This window comes from Nothoprocta perdicaria, unplaced genomic scaffold (assembly GCF_003342845.1).
Source record: "Nothoprocta perdicaria isolate Ctin4 unplaced genomic scaffold, notPer1 scaffold_6, whole genome shotgun sequence".
In the NCBI taxonomy this organism is placed as follows: Eukaryota; Metazoa; Chordata; class Aves; order Tinamiformes; family Tinamidae; genus Nothoprocta; species Nothoprocta perdicaria.
The window spans coordinates 1,644,864-1,664,645 of record NW_020455865.1 but is presented as its reverse complement, the minus strand read 5'-3'; the positions used below and the strand labels follow the sequence as shown (position 1 = coordinate 1,664,645).

The 19,782-nt window shown below is 49.5% G+C and overlaps 1 protein-coding gene across 3 annotated transcripts in view; it reads left to right on the top strand.

The window, feature by feature from the left end:
• Positions 1-19,552, top strand: part of DAB2IP (DAB2 interacting protein) — a 154,876-nt gene extending 135,324 nt beyond the window's left edge. For all 3 annotated transcript variants that reach the window (XM_026049498.1, XM_026049497.1, XM_026049499.1), the window contains 8 exons: positions 1,933-2,169; positions 4,007-4,208; positions 4,830-5,008; positions 6,390-7,263; positions 10,100-10,252; positions 13,346-13,548; positions 15,112-15,199; positions 17,016-19,552. In XM_026049498.1, coding sequence (XP_025905283.1) covers positions 1,933-2,169; positions 4,007-4,208; positions 4,830-5,008; positions 6,390-7,263; positions 10,100-10,252; positions 13,346-13,548; positions 15,112-15,199; positions 17,016-17,183 — 2,104 coding nt within the window. In that variant the 3' untranslated portion in view covers positions 17,184-19,552. The remainder of the gene's footprint in view (positions 1-1,932; positions 2,170-4,006; positions 4,209-4,829; positions 5,009-6,389; positions 7,264-10,099; positions 10,253-13,345; positions 13,549-15,111; positions 15,200-17,015) is intronic.
• Positions 19,553-19,782: the final 230 nt, after the last annotated feature.

The following is a 19,782-nucleotide window of genomic DNA, read 5'->3' as shown; positions in this document are numbered from 1 at the left end:
GAGATTTTCACTGTTTTTAGTCACCACTGGGTTATGATGGTTTGAATTAGTTTCCTCCTAAAAATAACCAAAACAGAACTAAAAGGTCAATCTAAAAATAGACTTGAAAAGTGACCCAAGGAAAGTCAAGAACGCATGGAAACTTTCTTTCTCTGGCACTCTCTTCCCTTAGGAAAAGGCCAAAACAACAGAGCTGCTGCTCTTCAAGTATTTCTCTTGCCGTCCGTTGTGCTCAGTGGTTCTTGGGGATTAATTGGGCTGATGATGTGTGTGGGATTGGCCAAGGTATCCTGATGGCTAATGATCTTGCTTTAAATAGAGAGCCCAAGTGGGCACGCTCATCTGCTGGAGAGTCAGAGAGAGGGAAGAGGCTTACAATAACTGAAAATTGTTATAATTATGACATAATTTGGACATCTGGAGAGTTTCAGTGTAAGCAGAATTTCAGCTTGTGGAAGCTCGTTACTGGAAAGTTGGGTAATGAATTATGGACCCATTTGTCACATAAAGCCAGTAACTGAATTCTATCTGCTGTTACACAATTAAACTTTTATAGTTGCTCGGCCTGCGATAGTGAACAGGCCCTCATGGCACCCAGTGCATAATTTTCCAGGGTTTACTTTTCAGTAACAGCGTAACCTGTTCAGATCATTCAAGCCTTAAACTGCTCAAAGGATTTTAGTATTTCTGGGCAAATACTGTGAAGTAAAAGGACTTTGTCCAGTTGTTTGGATCAAGCCAAAGACAGAGGAGGGCTTATCCAGCCAAAGAAATTGGCTGGTGTTACTCATAATGCACTGGGTAAGAGCAAGAGCCTGTTGTCYTTGTAAGTGAGCTTCTATAGCCTGGGAAGCGGAGGCCACAGGACGGGAGCGCTGGCACCAGCAGGAGGGTCCAAGGACTGGCAGCCTTGGGTCTCTTTAGCTGTTCCCTCATTTTAAAGCCGCCTGTTCTGTTCCTGCTGCTGCTTGACAGCGTGTTGGCAGCGGGTTGTTTAGTGTGGGGCCAGGACAGCATTGCTGGCAGCGCGACTCGCACGCTCTTCTCTTTCGGCCTTGCGTGAAATTCAGCCCCAGGACAGTCAGGCCCAGAGAAGGGGTCAGGCTTGTTACAATCCTGTTCACACTGTTTTGCTTATCCCAGCTCTTCCCTGCAGCAAAACTGAGAAACTCTTCTCTGAAATGGCCCTTTGCTAATGTGTAATTTATGGACAAAATGGAGCCAGCCCCCCCCCCAAACTGCTTCCCTGCTTCCAGCTCGTGGGTAAACAGGAGGCTGCRGGACTGCCCAGGCAGCCCCTGCCCTAACGACCTGCCGAGCAGTGGCCCAGCGCGGCGGGGAGCCGCTGTCAGCCTGGCTGCGGGTGGGTACACCCAGCGGAATAATAATGGGAACAGGATAAGGTGGGAGCGGGGAGCTGGGAAGGGCCCGAGGAGAAACAGGCAGCAAGTTTTCTGGTGATAAGGGCTGCTGTAGCTGGAGTTGTTTGCCCCGTGGGAATTCTGGAATCCAGGAAAGCCAGGCTGAATTCTGTGCAGTGTTTCCAGTTGGGAACAGCCCTGTGAGGTTCTGCGGTTAGACCCGTCACGGTGGCATTTGACCCAAATGCCTGAACAAGAGTAGTACAATTTGCACTGCCCTCCCTCCAAACACCAGCTGTGCCAGTGACCCCAGGCCTGATCCGAGTCCCTCAGATCCTGTACCCATGGAGTCTGAGTCCCCTTCTAATGGGAGCTCTGCAGAGTAAGGGCAAGAACCTGTGACTGGTAAGGCAGTAGGGCTGCAGTGGCTCAACGRGGCGAGAGGGCTCTACTCGGTACTGAGTGTGCGTTGAGCTCTGTGGCTGATTCGTGCCATGCTGAGCTACTACTGTGTGACAGCTTGAACCCCCTGGCATTAAATTTACTGTCTCTGAACCTTCTGTCATTTCAGTGTCTTCCCAAGGGAGCTCAAAGAAGTTTTTGCCTCATGGAGACAAGAATGCAGTAATCGTGGCCGCCCTGACATCAGTGAGCGTCTGATCAGTGCCTCCTTATTCCTCCGATTCCTCTGTCCAGCCATCATGTCCCCTTCTCTGTTCAGTCTCCTCCAGGAGTACCCGGATGACCGCACTGCACGCACTTTGACCCTTATTGCCAAGGTCACCCAGAACCTCGCCAACTTTGCCAAGTGAGTCGGGCTACAGGAGGGGCAGGTCCAAAGCGGAGGATGGAAACTCCGGGTGTGGGGCTTGGCTGGCTGGGAGGCGGAGGGGCAGGCACTGGCTGCAGCTCCAGAGCAGCAGTCGTGCGAAGCCCCATGGTSTGCAGCCAGCGTGCTGCAAGCCCAGCCCGCGAGGCTGCTGCAGGAGGACTCAGAAGGGGCCTCAGCAGGGCCTGAGAGAAGCGTGAATTTGGGAATGCCCTGACACTGTCAGCACGAAGGCCAAGCTGTACTGTGGTGCTTCCTTGCACTAGGGGCTGGGTCCCATGCTGGCCACATGGTAGAGCCACGGATGAAGAATCCTGCCCTGGCTTCATCTATCCAATATGGAAAAGGCCTGTTATTCTTTTTCCCCGACATCTCTCTGGGAGCTGTTCTCTCACTGCTAGGTCAGAAAAATCATTTAAGTTTCCAAAACAACACATGTTTTATGAACAGGAAAACAAACTATTCTTACCATACAGAAAAGCAGGCTGGGCTGCAGCAGAAACACCCAGGCAGAGTCAGGAAGTTTGTCCCATAATTGCAGCATTGGGCAGGGCTGGGGCATATGTGCTGCTGACCTCCCCCAGAGGCACCAGCAGGGCCAGGAAGGCACTGGGATGTGGAGCTCAGGATCATTATTTCTTTCCAGTGCGCCCTGAAACCCTTCCTGTTGCTCCCATGGAATTGTCTGAGCTTGGAGCACATGAAAAGAGAATGGGAACATTATCCATTTCTACCTAAGCCCATAGGCTCGATGGAAACAAAGAAAGAGATTTCTGAAAATCTTTTCACCGGCGGCAGCTCTGAGCTACTTATCCTGAGCTGTGATAACAGTGATGAGCTTTTGGAAATATGAATGGACAGTTTCCATCTAAAGCTTCTTAGATCTAAAAACTAGCTTAGCACACACGCTCACAGGAATGCACGCACAGACACAGGCAGAAGACATACAAGTGTGTTACACCAGATGACAGAAGTTCTCCATATTCCTGATCAGTCCCTAACCAAAAGGTTTTCAGATTTTCAGCACTTTGCAAGAAAGCCCTGATAACTAGGCTGACATTAGTGAGGCCAAAGTSATAAAGCTGAGCTGTCCTGCAGCCTGCACCCAGACATCCTCTCCCCACCAACCGCTGTACCCTGCTGGTACAACTGAACTGTGCGGCTTTCCTGTGCGCTAAGACACTGGAGAACAGAAATCCAGTGGAATGGTAGCATGGGAAAAGAGGGTGCAGAGAATCTGAAGGGACTAGCAGGTGAAGTCAGCTGCAGGTGTGATTCCCCAAGGCATCCCCAGGGAGGTCATGCCAGAGGCAGCCACGATGTCCAGGGCTAGGATTAGCTTCTGTGCCTGTGGAAGGGAGGGAGGCCGTCGGGAGCCTCCCTCCTGGCGCCAGGCTCGTCACAGGCTTCTCCTGAAGGACTGAAAGGCGCAGCAGACATGAAAGTCTGGATGAAGATTCAGATCTCTGCACCCTTCTAGTTTCTATCTCCAGGCTAGGTTGGGCTGGGTCTTACAAACTCTCTATTTCCAGCAACATGTTTTACATCTGCAGGCCATATCTTGTTTCTGGCCTTCACAGTTATTTCTACTGCTGATAAGCACCTAGCTGGGCTAGATGACTTAAGTTTTATTTTTAGTGAGGTACCACTTAAGTGAGGAAGCTAAGTGCTAGCAAGCAAACTAGTGATCCTAAAGGCTTTGAAAGAGCTTAGTTGCTGGAGGAAAGGCTCTAGCATTCTCTGCATATGTACTTGACCTGTCGACTGTACCTCTCTTCACAGGATTTAGCTGAGATTCATATTCCTGTTTTGACAGGTTTGGTAGCAAAGAGGAATATATGTCCTTCATGAATCAGTTTCTGGAACATGAATGGACCAACATGCAGAGATTCCTGCTGGAGATTTCCAATCCAGAAACCATCTCAAACACAGCTGGCTTTGAAGGCTACATTGACCTGGGCCGAGAACTCTCCACTTTGCACTCGCTGCTCTGGGAAGTCATTTCTCAGCTGGAGCAGGTATGTGGAGGGAATGGCAGGGGCAGGCTTGGAGGGATGCGCGGTTGGGCCACCACCATGTCATGCCCAGCAGACATTGCCCTGTGTCTGTCGCTGGTATTAATGTTACTAGCACTTCCACGCCTGTTGCATATGCTGCACGAATAGCTTTTTCTTTGCATCCCTTTCTGGGGCATGTGAGTATAGTTTGTTTCGCTCTTTATCACAGTGTAGAGGAGTGGGGTTAGAATGAAGACACAAATGGGATGAGAAGGCAGAGCTGCTCAACATCAAGCCCTTGGTCAATCCMAGCAGATTCAGAAGATTTATTTTTAATTAAAAAGATTTCTGTCTAGAAACCTGGACCAGACCTGGCCGTAGCTGTCTTTTTTTTTTTTTTTCCCCCCCTGAAATACGCTTTCTGCTAAGAATGCTTGTTTCTTTCCACCCCAGAAGCAAATGGCTTCTGGAACCACATGCCTGGGGCAATCCATAGCCTCAACAGTGGGGGTAAATGATGGAGAAAATTAATGCTGCTAACAAATAATTCACTGAAGATTCTACTAAAAACCTGACAGATCTGACAGTTCTCTAACAGGAAAGCAAGATGTTTGTAATAATTCTGCCCTCCTTTCTCTCCAGGGCATTGCAACAAAACTTGGGCCTCTGCCTCGGATTCTGAGGGATGTGAACTCCGCGCTCAGCAACCCGGCCTGCGTGCAGGTCTCGGTCACAGCTGATCACACTGCATCCACTCCTAATGCCAGCAACAGCATCTCTGCTGGGCTGCAGAAAATGGTGATAGAGAATGACTTATCTGGGTAAGAACATGAGACACCAGGGAAATACCAAATACTCAGCTACTACCAAARCCCAAGCACCTGCAGGGGCAGGCAGAACAAGGTGGAGTGTGGGGTCACCTGATCTAGGCTTTGTGCCTGCAGAACAGGCACTGCCTGCACTTAGTCTTTGTGCCAGAAAGTGGACATTAAGTGCAGCTTCTCCATCACGGCTCCACTATGAGGCCTGGTGCTGTTCTCAGCTCTTGGCAGGTCCCTGTGTGAGTAATTTAGGGAGATGAAAGTCTGGACACTTCTCTAACCATTCTCAAGTTAAAGAGGCATAATAATCAATTCCATTCTCTTCTGTCCATTTTTTTCTAATGAGCTGTGATTCACAGTCACCCAACACACTTTTTGGCCTGGTTATGTAAGTGTGTTCATTCACAGGGAAGCTTAGCCTGTTGCAGGCCTACAATATTCTGTTCATGAAAAATGCWGCAGAGCACAATTAGAAAGACCGCTAATAACTTAGTTTGTAAGTGGAAACTACATGTTATTTAACAGTTTAATGAAGAATGAAAGACAGCAATAGAACTGGACTTGTTGTAATCAAATTTCATCTCTAATGCTTCCCAGCATGAGATATAGTTATTTAAATTTGAAGCTGTGGAGAATCTCTGACAATATGCTCTCTCCCCAAAACCTGCTCATACTGCATCATTTTTGATCACAGGCTATTCATATTTTGTTACTGCAAAGCTCTTTCTTCTTACCCTCTTGAAATCAATACTGCATGAATGAATCTGTTAGAGCAGGAGGAATGGCCAGATAACCTTCAGCTGCCAGGATTTAGCTATGCTGCTGCTTACAAAGCAACAGCCAGAGTTATTATCAATAATAACTGTTAATTATTTGCATTGCATAGATCCTTGGAGGCCTAGTCATGGATCAAGACCCCACGGTAGTGTGCAAATACTGGATAGTATGTCCCCCAAGCTTCCTGCTTAGGTATAAAACAGGGAACAGGAATACAGCAGTAGAAGCAGGGATCACAGCAGTGAGGCGCAGCCCCTGGAGTGCGTCCCTGAGTGGCCCCTGTGCACAGGGACCCCCATCTCACACACTCACGTGTCCTTGCTCACCTCTCTACGCCTGCTCGGTCCCCCAGGGTTGGCCCGAGGCTCCTCCGCACTCTTCTTCCTCCCCACACTCCTGCTGCGCTGGCCCTCTGCTTGCCCAGCTGGACAAGCCCTGGCTCTGTGCCCTGCAGGGCACTTGGTCACGTCCCTGCCCCACAAAGCTGCGCCATGCTGATTTCTGCGTGATAATGTTTTCCTGCTCCAGTGCAGCATTCACAATTCTTCTTTTTTTTTCTTTTTTGTTTTCCTCTCCTCTTCCTCATGCACTGACTTCCCCGCAGTCTGATAGATTTCACACGGTTACCATCTCCAACCCCTGAAAACAAGGACTTGTTTTTTGTCACAAGGTCTGCTGGGGCTCAACCCTCACCTGCCCGAAGCTCCAGTTACTCAGAGGCCAATGAGCCCGACGTGCAGATGTCTAATGGCAGCAAGAGCTTGTCCATGGTGGACTTGCAGGACAATCGCCTCTTGGACAGTGGAGCAAGCGCGCCTGGCACTGCTGACTCCCTCAATGACAGTCAGTCATCCCTGGGGCAGCTGCAGGGCGTGTGGAGCACGCGGACTCAGCAGAACAGYGTGACGGGCATGGCCACCGTGCGGCGTGTGGGCCAGACGCCCACCACGCCAAGCGGCGAGAGTGCTCCGGGCCGGCCCCAGCTCCTGGCGCCCCTCTCCTTCCAGAACCCCGTGTACCAGATGGCAGCCGGGCTGCCGCTCTCGCCGCGTGGTCTGGGCGACTCTGGCTCYGAGTGCCACAGCTCGCTGAGCTCCCACAGCAACAGTGAGGAGCTACCCACCAACAAGCACGGCTTCGCAGCACCCACCGGCAGCGAGGAGTTCGCCCGGCGCACAGGGGAGCTGGCCCGGCGGCAGCTCTCGCTCTCCGAGAAGGGCGGCCAGCCCACCATGCCACGGCAGAACAGTGCCGGGCCGCAGAGGCGGATAGACCAGCCGCCCCCRCCGCCCCCGCCCGCCACCCGGGGCAGGACGCCCCCCTCGCTGCTCAACACCATGCAGTACCAGAGACCCTCCAGCGGCAGCATGATGTCCTCGTCGCCGGACTGGCCAGGCAGCGGGGCCCGCCTCCGGCAACAGTCTTCCTCCTCCAARGGTGACAGTCCCGAGATGAAGCAGCGTACGATGCACAAGCAGGTTAGTTGTGAGGCTGTACACAGGAAAGACAGGCTCGGGGGTGGCAGGGACTGCACTAGGGTCCTGGATGTGGGGGAAATAGTGGCCATGTGGGGACTGCTGAATGGGAGGGGAGGTCACCCTGGTTTCCAGTCACTCTGTGGGTGCGAGCAGTCTGGTGGCATGTGCATATGGGGCTGCACTTTGGCTCTTGCGCTCAGCTTGGTCTGAGACAAAGGCCCTCCACGGAAGGGGACACAGGGGTGGTTGTTCCCTGTGTTTTTCCATCCCATGGAGTGTTACAGTGTGACTGCTGCAAGGCAGGAGCTGGTGGAAATACAAGAGCGATGGCAGCCCTGCCTCCGTCCTGCCCTACCATCTCGTCACTGCTTTGCCTCTCCATGCGCAGGCTGTCATCCCATGCCATAGTCAATCCTGCACCATCTCACGGACTTGGACCAGGTCCTAATCTTCCACTGTAAATAAAGAGCCTCTGYACTGTTGCTGCTGTTCCACCGGAGCTGCAGTGCTCCCGGACACTTCTCTTGGCCATTACAGACCCTCCTGTAAGGGAAACTGGCAGGTGGGAGTGGTACAGAGCAAGTGCTTTGCCCAATGAGAATGAAGTTGCTGCTATGCAGAACTCTGCAGTGCTTCAGGTCTTACAGCAYGTGCTGGTCTGCAGAGAAATAAATTCTGCCACTCATGGTGCTAATGTCAAAGCAGTGGGTCACAGGCCCACTGATTTTCCCGGCATGGTTGAATTGTTTATTCCTTTTCTAGGGAACTAACCCTATAGAAAATCAACGCAGTAGGGACTCTCAGTGACTAGAGGAAGAGTTGAAAATGTTCTACAAACCCAAAGAATTTGGACAACAGACAGGAGCTCCCAGCATCTCACCTCGGACATGGTATTGAGGCACCTTCTAAGTTGAACAGTGCTGAAAGAGCAACAGAGAGCTAGACTACCCTGCCTTTTCAAGGCAGCTATGGAGGCCTTTATCAGTGCTGCCCATTAAAGGCTGTTTTATCAGCCTGATCTGGAGCTGTTCTGTGCTCAGGGTATTGATTCATAAGCGCTGACATTAGCAASCATGCCATGTAGCAGCATTTGTATAATGTGGATCAATACTCATTAGGTACAGAGGGTACAGACTCTGCAAAACAGCAGCCTGTTCGGTAGGAGTGTTTCTTCCAGAAAAAGAGAGCAGACAACTGCTTGTGACCTTTGGAAAGCTCTGGCAAATTTATGTTTGCAAATCTTTCATCCACCCTCTAAGGTTCCTCCAAGAGCTCAAATCTTGGAAATGCCTCTCCTGCCCTTAATCTGCACATTTTACCTTATGTTAGAAGCATCTGTAGACCTTAATGAAGTTGCTTGTTCACAGTTAGTAGTATTTAATGTGTTTTGAGAAGAAAGTAATCTCATGTGGTGGCCATTTCAGTAGAATTCAAAAAAACACTGCAGCCAGCCAGAAGCTCCTTCTGCCTCTGTGAGTTCATCTGTTGGACTGAGTTCAAACTGGGCCCGRCCACATCAAGCTCCTGTTCACTTCTTCAGCTAGGGCAGAAAGAGGCAGAATGACTCACGCACAGTGGTCTGAGCTCTGTTAGTTGGCAGTCTTGGACCAACGGTCCTTATGTTGCTGACGTGAACCATGATGGYAACTGCCAGTGTTCCTCATGAGCAGAAACCTGAGCAGTCATCACAGGTGCCTGAGCTGAAGATGCAAGAAAGAAGAGAAAGGCAGAAGTCAGGGGATGTGATGTTCCATGTGCCAAGGCTGAAACTTTATATTCAAAATTCTGGAAATAGAAGCCCAGAGTGGAAGATGGCGTGGGAAATCTCCCAACCCCAGCAAGGTGCTAAAACCAGTCCCTACTCTTTCACGATGGTGCAAGATCTCCTGTTCTCCTACTGCCAGGTACTGGGTTTCCTTAATGTCCAAAAACAAGAGGAGGAGAATGGAGGAGACAGYCCCTTTTGTTTCTGACTTAACTGGGTTCCTATTGGACAGATCATCACGTCATGTTCAGCCTGAGAAACTATTTACCGCAGTTGACAGCCAGCCAGAATGGAGGAGAAGTAGCTGCAAGTTCGCTTCTTCAAGGTTTTAATGTGTGTGGAAAGCACTCAGGGGTGTTCAGTTTGAGTTTCCCAAGCCAGGGAGGCAAAGCAGCAGCTGCGGCTGTAGCTCAGTGACACGGCACGGCGCACCTGGCCCCTCTGCTCACCTAGCTGCACAAACCAACCCGCACATGAGCTACAGAGGTGCTGAGCACTCAGACCTCTCCTGCCTCATACCTGTGCAGTCCCGTCCAAAAAGAAACCTTTATTTTCAGAGAACGCGCCAGCATGACCAAAAATAGTATTTCAGTTTTCAGATCGGCTTTCGTGTACATGAACTCTCCATGGCAATCAAAAAGGCAGCTCAGTAAAGCAGTCTGGAGAGTTGAGTGATATCTCCGCTTGCCTACAGCTCTGCACTTCGGCAGGTCACGTCTTCCTGAGGTGACAGCAGGACCTGCTAAGAAACCAGGTGCTGTTGATTTCAACTGAATCTCACCRAGATGCAGCTTTGTAGCACTGTGCTGTGGGGATGGCAGGCAGAAAAACTGGGCCTACCAAGGGCTGCCTGACGTTACAGACCGAGGATAACAAGAGGTGCATTCACAAGGGTTGTTCCTGTTCCCTGCCTGTCCCTGTTCCCTGCCCCTCTGGTAGCTCAGACCTGTTCACTGCTCTTTGAGCAGCATGGGTGAGGGCTTGGATGGAAGCATATTCTCTCTCTTTCTAGCTTCACAACCTTTTCCATTACAGGTTTTTCTTTTGTTATGGTTGTATGTTTCATTGTAGGCCCCTTCTCCTGTGAACCCCAATGCCCTGGACCGCACTGCTGCTTGGCTTTTGAATATGAACATGCAGTTTTTAGAAGATGAAAGCATTGACCCAGATTCCAAGCACAGGGATAAGCTCAGGAATAAGGACGAGCTCAGCCAAGCAGAAAAGGTAAAACCTGATTGGATTTAAACAAGTTTCTAACTACAGAGAGGACTTCCTTAACTGTTGTCTGCCTGAGCACGCTGGGGCAAGGCGGGCTGTGTGGCACCTCACTAAATACTAAAATGTTGCAGTTGTTTGTGATAGTTCAACCCACTTTTTAATAGCTTTCTCCTCCTTAGATATTCTTGCAAAAACAGACATGAGCCAGAGACTGATCAGACAGCAGCTGACAGGAGAGAAAAAAAAAAAGCCCTGTAATTAGCAGACTCTATTTCCAGATGTATAAAAATCTTGAATAAGACTTAAGCACAGAAGGTAGAGCTCTTTTCCCTAGCAGACACGCCAGTAGACAGCAAATGAAAGAGAAGGTGCTGTCAGACTAGTTTGTCCAGCAGTGGGTTACTGCTGTGTTTGGTCACTGCAGCGCTTCAGGAAGGGCTCAGTGCTCCTTTGAATCCGGAGAGGAGAGCGAAAGGCTTCGCTCTTGCCCTGGAAGCGGGGCGGGAGCTGAGCTGAAACGGCACGGGCCCCGCGAGGACAGCGGGCACTGGCCGCCCCAGCTCGCAGCCACAGCAGGGAGGCTCCAAAGTGCACCCCATGCGTGCCAAGTGCTGTCACTAACTGCTTTTCCTGGTAACCTTTCCTGTGAAATGGGCTCAACTTTTACCAGGTGGGCACTAGCAGGGAGCACTCCGCTCCATGCAGCCCAAGAGGCCACTGCCCCGGGGAGCACTGGGCTCCCCCTGCCCTGCGCAGCAAGGGGTTTGCAGTGCGGGGCCCTGTTCAGGCAGGCTCAACCATGTCAGGATTATAAATTCTGACAGGATTGCAGCAAGTCCTCCCTGCCCAAAGTTCAGATGTAGCCCCYACAGGAGCCTGGTGTCTCATTCCCATGCAGCATCTTTTGTTATTTTGTTGTCATACCAGTCACTGGCATTAAAGATCGTCATTAGCATAATCTCTCTCCCCRTTACTGTAAGACTTGAATGGTAACCAAGAATGAGACAAGTGTTCTAGAGACAGGAACGACTCCTGCGGTCTCTGAGGTCTCTCCTGCTATCATTTGAGCTCACTTACTCTGCTCCTATTTTAAGGCTAGGGTAGGTATTCAGTCTTACCTGTTTGAGCAACTCCCTTGTGTCTGACTGCAATGCTTCTGTGCAACTGTATGGGAGTTTGTGTTCCCCAGCACTCCAGGTTGTGTGTGTGCAAACTGTGGCCTTTCAATGCTTTGCTGAAAGCTCTGCCTAAAGGAAAACTGTAGTGATCTGCTGGGACTGGCTCTGCCCGGGCAGGAGGAGCTCGTAGGTCATTCCCGCTCTGCCTGCCATGGTTTGAATATTTCAGCAATTCAGAAGACCATCAGCTCCTAAATTTTCAATCCAAGTGAGTCATTGTTCCTTTTGCTGTCAGCCAGTCAGTCAATTTGTGGAATGTTTTGATATTAAGCTGACTGGGAGCTGGCTGACCGGGCCACGTGAAGCAGAGGGCTGCATTGCCCTCTCACAAAGAGCTGATCTTTTAGTAAAACTCCCCAGGAGGACTCTCAGAATTAGGACTCAACAAGCAGGTTTGCTGTTCGAATGCTTACACAGGTGGAGATGGCCAGCTCTATAAAGGCCATATTTCAGCTAATGAATACAAGATTGAGTACATCTTTGTTGGCTCATGAATAACAGTGTGGCCTTTTGTAACATGCTTTAAAGCATATTTGAAAAATCTTCCTGAATCTGATCCTTTCTTGTCTCGAGTGCTTTAAATGGCTTGTCAAAATATCAGTTCTATGTTAATTTTTCTAAGGGTTATGACAGTTGAGATTTTTTTWAAACAAATTTCAAATATAAGTTTTTGAAATTCAGTCTCTTTTCTCTTGTACAGATATGCACTGGAGTTTTCCTTTATCCAAGCAAGCTGTATGCTGTGCTTCTGCAATTGCTGAACCCGATTTACTGAGTTAGAAAGCTCTCTTTTTTTTTAATTGCTTTATGTGATTCTTTTGCCGCTACTGATTTGAGCTGCATGTGTACAGATAGTACAATCTGTGGGGTTTTGGCTTCATGCAGAAGCTCTTCTCCCACTGAACCTTGGTTTGATGTCTGCTGGCATTGTTTAAAATACTGGGCCACAGAAATGCAGTGCTGCTTGCTTGGGGTCTGATCAGTGCCCAGCTCCTGCTGTGCTGGGAGCCTATCGATATCTCTTCCCTTCCGTGAAAGCTAAAGCCCTGCCTTCGCTTCYGTGGGCTGCAGTCCACTGATGGCTGGCTATATATTAGCTCAAGTCCCCTACAGTCACTAGGTGGAATTAAAGCCACACAGGGGATAAGTGACCAAATGGGGAGCCATCTGGCAGCTGATGGATGGCCTGCAYGAGATTAGTTTGCCAGTCCCAGTGGAAAGGCTTTAAATGCACAAAACCAATGCACACACTGGCGAGCGGGGCAGTCTCAGCAGAGGGCTGTGCTGACAGTGGGCACCACCTTCCTGTACAGCTCGCGGGGCTGCTAGCACCCCAGGGCTCTGCCCTCCTTGCCTGGGCASCTGCCGGCACTCCCCAAGACCTGTGACCACTTTGCTGGAAGGCTACAGTGATCCACATGAGTTATTGTAGCAGGGTCCCCTGCCTGGCACAGAGGGAATCGGCATTAACAGCTCATGCTTGGCCTTCAGCAACTCTGAAGCCCCCTGTGTTTACTGCTGTAGATTGTGGAGCTCACGTGTAAACCCAAAACCCCATGAATGCAGCTTTTGTGTCTGTGTTTAGCCCTGTTAGTTTTGAGGAAGATCTCAGATGCATTTGCCATTGAGTCGCTCTAACCTGCATCCTCATGTGAAATGCCAAACTCTGCTAACAAGCCGTTCTCTGAACCTGCCAGTGACCTGCCAGCCCAGAGGAACGTGGTATCGCTCGTAATGCAGCGTGAAGACGACGGAAGAGGTGTCGCAGCAAGCAGGGTTTATCTGATGCAGTTTTGCAGATAGGCCAATGCAAGGAAAAGGGCAAGACTGGGTTGCGGGGAAATCCTGGCAAGAGCAGAGCTTTACTAGGTTACACGCCACATATGTTTTCTCCTCCTGTGTCTGTCCTTACGTACTGTAGTACCAGCAGGATCTAGTAGTGCTTCAGGATAAGCTTCGCATCTCCAACAAGAAGCTGGAAGAGTACGAGACACGGTTCAAATGCCAGGAGGAGACAACGCAGAAGCTGATGCTGGAGTACCAGGCCAGGCTTGAGGAAAGCGAGGAGAGGCTCCGGAGACAGCAGGAGGATAAGGAGATCCAGATGAAGGGCATCATCAGCAGGTACAGGGAAGATGGGGGCGGGAGTGCTGTGGGCCAGAGGAAGGCTGGCACAGAGCCTGTGTGATGTTAGAGCTGACCCCGGCTCAGGCTTCTTTGGGAGGGGCAGCTGGTTTCCTGTGTGGGTTTCCAGAGTTGGTTCTATTCCTGCCCTTCTGGGTTCTAGCCCCTGGGGGATTGCCAGCCTCAGTTCTGCAGACTCTGAACCTTCAGGTCTCACCCAATATTGTCAGTTGGGACCAGCAGATTTTCTTGTTTTCCTGACTCTCAGAGACAGAACTTTGGAAGGGAACTTGGGGCTGGCAACCAGCCCTAGCTCTCAGAGGCTCTGGCAGGCTGGCTATTCTCTTTTCTCAGAAGTAGATCTAATGATTGAAATGTTCTGATATTTAGGTGAAGATCTCATCACCACCCCATTACTCACAGCTGTGAATCCCTTCTCCCACCCAGCATAACGTGTTTATGGCCGTAGACCAAGTCTATGGCCTCTGGCTGTAGACTTTTCCAGTTCAGCGGCGTTCATGTTTACCTGAGCCGAGTGAACTTAGATGTTTTAATGGGCAGTCCGTTATAGAAGCATCTAGAGGATAAACACCCAGGGAAAAAGATTCTGAAATACTGGGGTGTGGGTGTGTGTGTGTGTGTGTGTGTGTGAGAGAGAGAGAGAGAGAGCAAGCAGTGGCAATGACTGCATGTCCCTTCATGCTTGAATGTGCAGCTGCAGGTACTGAGAGCCGCTCAGTGCATGCCTCAGAGTGCAGCTTCAAATGAGAGGGCTCAGCCTTTTACAGATGATGGAGGCTGCTATACAAGGGCTCTTCCAGCTGCAGACTCGTTTCTCTGCTATTTCACACCTCATGGTATAGTGCTTCAGAGATGTGCATCGCCCCTTTGCCTCCCTCACTCCTCAGGTGTCAAGAACTAAATGAGGGAGTGAGCTGAATCATTCATCAAGGGTGGCTGATATAGATAGATTTAAAACTAAGGCCTGGGCAGCTGGGTGTGACAGAGACCAGCAAATGTAATTAATGTATTCTTGACACTGCATGCTTGCTACAAAAGGCCATTACCTTTCAGAGTGTTTGATCCTGCTAAGAAGTGATCAAAGCAATCTTGCCTTAGTGGTAAAAACAGCCTCCTGGGTCCCTGTCAAGCTGCACGGGAGCCAGACGTATGCATGGCTTGGCAGAGCTGCAAGACAGTGGAATTTTCTGAATGCAGCAGATAAAGAAATACTCTGGAGTGCATACAAAGCACTTGGACAACCCCATAAGCTGCCTTTGTTTGGGGGTGCTTTGGATTTTAGGGGTGGTTTGTTTTTTGTTCTGCTTTTCTTCTGGTAAAGAAACCATCAGTTTTGGAGCCACCAACTCCAAACCAACCTGTACAATAATCAGGACCACCAGGAGTCTGGGGAGGTGAGAAGTTAGAGGGCTGCAGGATCCTTCCCCTTGCCTCTCCTCCTCCTAGCACTCCTCCTCTTTAAGCAGTACAAACCACTTTTCAAAGAAGGCCTATGTGCTCAGCATCCTAAAAGCATGTTTTTCTTGCCTGTTCTGCTGCCAGACTGATGTCAGTTGAGGAGGAGTTAAAGAAAGACCATGCAGAAATGCAGGCTGCTGTGGATTCCAAACAGAAGATTATTGATGCACAGGTGAGTGCCCAATGCCAACAACTCCAGCAGCTTTCAGTGTACGTCTGCCACTGTGCAACCCCTTGCCACTCAGCAGTGCCAGGTCAAGCATGACAAGACTGCCCAGCATGCAGAGTAAAGGCATCAGCACAACCTTGGGTTGTGGCTGCAGAACTAGGATTAGCCCTATAGATTCCAACAATAGATGGGCGGTGGATTATGGAAAATCTAAAAATATAGTCCATAATYTCTTAATTTGTCTAGGTAGAGATCAGTATATTCTCAGCAGCTAGACCTTCCTGAGATTTGCAGTGCTACTGTATTATAGGATTAGTTTTATAGACSGTATTAATCACTTGTAAGTCATGAGTCAAGCTAATTTACTCTATAGCTAATTCAGAAGTATATCAAACAGTAGCAGCCTTCTTGAAAAAGAATCGCTCTTTTTTCTGCAATTTGTTCAATGCTTGTAAATCAACATGTTCACTTCTGCACTCGGGGAGAGCTCAGTGGATCAGGGGAGCCTCTTACTGGGATCTGTGCAGATTGAGGACTGCCACAAGCTCTCACCAGTCACCCTGTCCCAGGCCGGTGCCACCCTGTGTGTTACATACGAGGCTGTTCCATGAGCCCACTACAATCAGGAGTGTTTAGCTTTTAGTCAACTGAATTTGTACAATGTCAGGCATGGTCACATGAAGTTACCACAAACTGCTTTCACTCCCTCTTGCTGACAGGCAGACCAAAGAAGGAAGGTGACTTGTTCAATGTCACAAAGAAGAGTAGTGGGAGAATCAAATTGCAACACAGAAGCATTTTCTCCCAGCCTTATAATATTGCAGAGTACCTGTAACAGTAGTCACTGAGAGCAAGGAACTTGCCATTATGGATGTCCTGGGAGGCCACAAGTCATTTAAACTATTAATTTACACTAACAAAATCAATTAAATGCTGACACAAATAACGATCTTGAGAGAGAATGAGAGCAAGGTTTCTCTTCTAAAATCTAGCTAACAGCTATGGATAGACTAGAAACGGTACAATGAATTTCATAGCTGAGAATTAGAGAAACTGCTTTATCTCTATTTTGTTCAGGATTGATTAGACCATGATGAATTTAAAATGAATTTAGTTCTAATTCCACTTATTTAAAAGCCTAATGCATTAAAAACCTCTGTGGGACAAGCAGCTAATCACAGAGAACTAGAAAGAGGCTCTGTTAAGCAGCATCACTTGGGACAAGAGCTGGTTTGATAGGGATTTGCTGTTGCCAGTGCAGCTGAGAATGGGATGGAGGCCAGAGAACCTTCTACCTGACATCGTGCGACAGGAGCTGCACATGACCTGGAATATTAACCCCTAGGAACTGTTGCTGTTCTGCAGTGGCCCAGATATGGGTGCTGTGTAGTTAGCTGAGGATGGTGTTAAAGTCACCCCTCCCGAATCAGAATTTTAGAGGCTTTCAGTGTAGTGTTACGGAAGCGAATGCAGACCTTGCTAGAGCTCAGACAGGGAGCAACCACAGCTGTGAAGTCTTATTGAGGCTTCTGTGTGTTGCTAGCTTGGAGCAGGGAGAGCTCACTTGCCTCTGCTTACAAGACGACTGCTTGCTTGGCAAGCAACAGGTTAAAACATGGGCTATACACATTTGCAGACCTCTTAACAGCAGTGGGCTTCAGGAAATCATGTCCTTAAAAAAAGRCAACCAAAACACCAAAGAATGTCAAGAATGTCCTGCTGCAAGAGAGCCTAGGTTGCCCTTTTGGAACTAGCTCTAGCATCACAGACAGGTCTCATGTTCTTCCATTTACTTGCCCTTCTGCCTGTTTGTTTGCAGGAGAAACGCATTGCTTCCCTGGATGCTGCCAACGCACGGTTAATGAGCGCCCTTACTCAGCTGAAAGAGAGGTACAGCATGCAGACACGTAATGGGATCTCCCCCACAAACCCAACTAAATTGCAGATTACAGAGAATGGCGAATTCAGAAACAGCAGTAATTGTTAACACGTGGAGGGCGCTGCCGCAGGAGGAGGCCTGGCCAGACAGACCGTGCAGCAGCAGGTGTGAGCCCCAGCTTCAGAGAACGGCTGCTCTCCCCCCCCCCCAGAGAATCCAGCTCCTCACTGCGGACCGCRCACTTGACTGAGCCTTTGTGGGAGATGCTAATGCCAGCACACTGAGGGGACGAAAAGACCGAGTGTGAGATGAGTGGCATAAGGAAATACCATATATTTGAGAATTGCTGTCACTGTTGGATTTAAATCAGTGTTTAATGTTTGAACAAAGTAACCTTTTCCTTCCAAACTGCCCAAAGGACATGCCTCAACCCTCCCAACAAGGACTAGCGCCCTTGTCACTGCAGTAAGCAAAGGAAAGGGAGCTGGCAACAGGCAAAGCCCAGTCAGTGTAACGAGGGTGTGTTCACTGGGCAGGCTGCTGGCAGGAGGGGCTCACAGAGGGTGGGAAGGTGCTGCTGGGACAGCAGAGCCCAGAGGTACTTGAGTCATCCCCTGTGACTCCCCTGGAATACAGCCCTTGCTCCTCAAAGTAAAGCCAGTGCTCAGGAATCTTTTCCTACCTGGCTTTCCTGAGGTCACTCTGACATTAACAGTGTGTGTGACTATCAGTAGGGCATTTACACAGCTAATTAGTGTTTAATTCACAGGGAGCACAGTTTTCATGAGTCAGGGCTCATCGTGCAGTCTGGTGTCCGAAAGGGGAGGTGCAGGGGGCTACGGTGTCAGGGCACAGCAGAAGGTTCTGACTGGTATTGCTGGGGCTGCTCTTGTGGTCCCTGGGTGGCCACGGGGAGCAGAGCCACTCAAGGCCACTGTGTGCAAGTGGAGGGGGATGGGAGCTGGAACCTGGTGAGCAGCTTCTTGCGTCCTGTCCTCTTTCTTGCTTCTCTCACAGCTAACGGGGAAAAGGAAGGGCACTAATTACAACATATTGCGCCCCTACCTGTCTAGCTCTACAATAAAGTAAATATTGTTTGAGGTTGGCGCTTGAGCTGTGACTGAGGCACCTTGCCTGGATTTCATGGAGTTCACAGTGCCAGAAGGGGAGTGAAGGGCTATGTGAAAAGGCCAGGCCTTGCTTGACAAAGGGTTTGTTATGGGGAGGTAATGCTCTGTGTAGAGATTTTTTTTTAACTAATTGTGGGGAGAAAAGCAGGCAAACAAACAAGGAAAGCCCTGAAGAACCATGAAGATCGGTAATTGTATTTCTTTTCTTTCACAGTATGCATTAGAAAAAAAAACAGCCCATTTTCTGGAATACTGTCCTCTTTAAATTGGGAATGAGCACTGCATGGATATTAACCGGCTCGAAGAATGTAAAACTTGGTCATAAGGGAGTAACCAACAGGAACAGCAGCCACCACCGAAAGCCCCCTTGTCAGGAAGCACTGTGCAGGCATAAGCCAGGATTAGACTTTCCTAACTGCTGAAAGATGCACATCGGCACATTGAGACACGATGTGCTCAGCGGAGGGGTTGCCTCCTTAACGGGGCTTGTGCCGCTGACCTGCCGCCACGGTGTGTTTGTCCATTTGTGTTTTCTCAGTTAGTACTTTGTGCCTCCCAGGCTCAGAGCAGGCCACACATACCAASAGCCAGAGATTTCTCTGAGATACGGATACCAGTGTACAGGACCTCTGCCTGTTCCTCCCACTAAAGCTTAATACACTGCTGAATGCTTGCCCTAGCTCCTCCTGCCATGTGCCTATGCGCAGTCAAAGGACCTAGGATGTTCACTGAGCTCTGCACAGCCTAGGTACCATCTCCATCCGCACAGTACCTGGGTTGCCTGAGCAGGACACTGTTTGCCAGTGAGCGTTGCCACGCTGCCRCAAGGCTCAGTAACAGTGTTCTTCCACACGCAGTTGTTTTAGATGGTAAAGATGCTTTTCTTTTTTCCAAAAAGCTTTTCTGGTCCCTGGAAAGCCTGGGCCAAGTCCAGGGAGGCTGCACGTGCTGCAGATGTGGTGCTAGGAGGAGTGAGCGTGTCGCTGTGCTCTGAGCTCTCCACACAGCGCCAATGCCTGCAGCGCCGCAGTCTCACAGCACCCACCCCCCACCCCCCGCCAAGGAGCTCCTCAGAGAAAAGTAATGGCTAAGCATTTATGGCATTTCAGTCGCTACCACTTCTGGAGAGTTAGCACAGATGGCTTTGAAGAAGGTCACAAAACTGCAAAGGTTACATCTGGAGAAAGACCCAGACAGGTTAGGAGATGCACAGGGTACTGTGAACAGTTTGGTGCATATGCTTACCTCTGCCGTTGTCTCAGAGTCCAGTGCATTGTAAGAGCCTCAGAAAAAGACTATTTTAAACTGCTGTTACCCTGAGATGTGTTTTTGGAGCTGATGATTGTTTTTCAGTTCTGAAATATTTGTATTGCAAGAGACGGAAGTTTTCTCAAGAGAAAAAGAACATAAACAAATGGAAACACTAACAGGGTGTGGGGGCGGGTGCCCCACCAGGAACATGTTTCCATTCATACATGAAGTAATTTTGGGATGCAGAGTCAGTGCTCTCCACAAGAGCTGAAAAAAAAAACACACCCACAAAACAATTGTCCAGTGCTGAAGCTAACACAGTACAT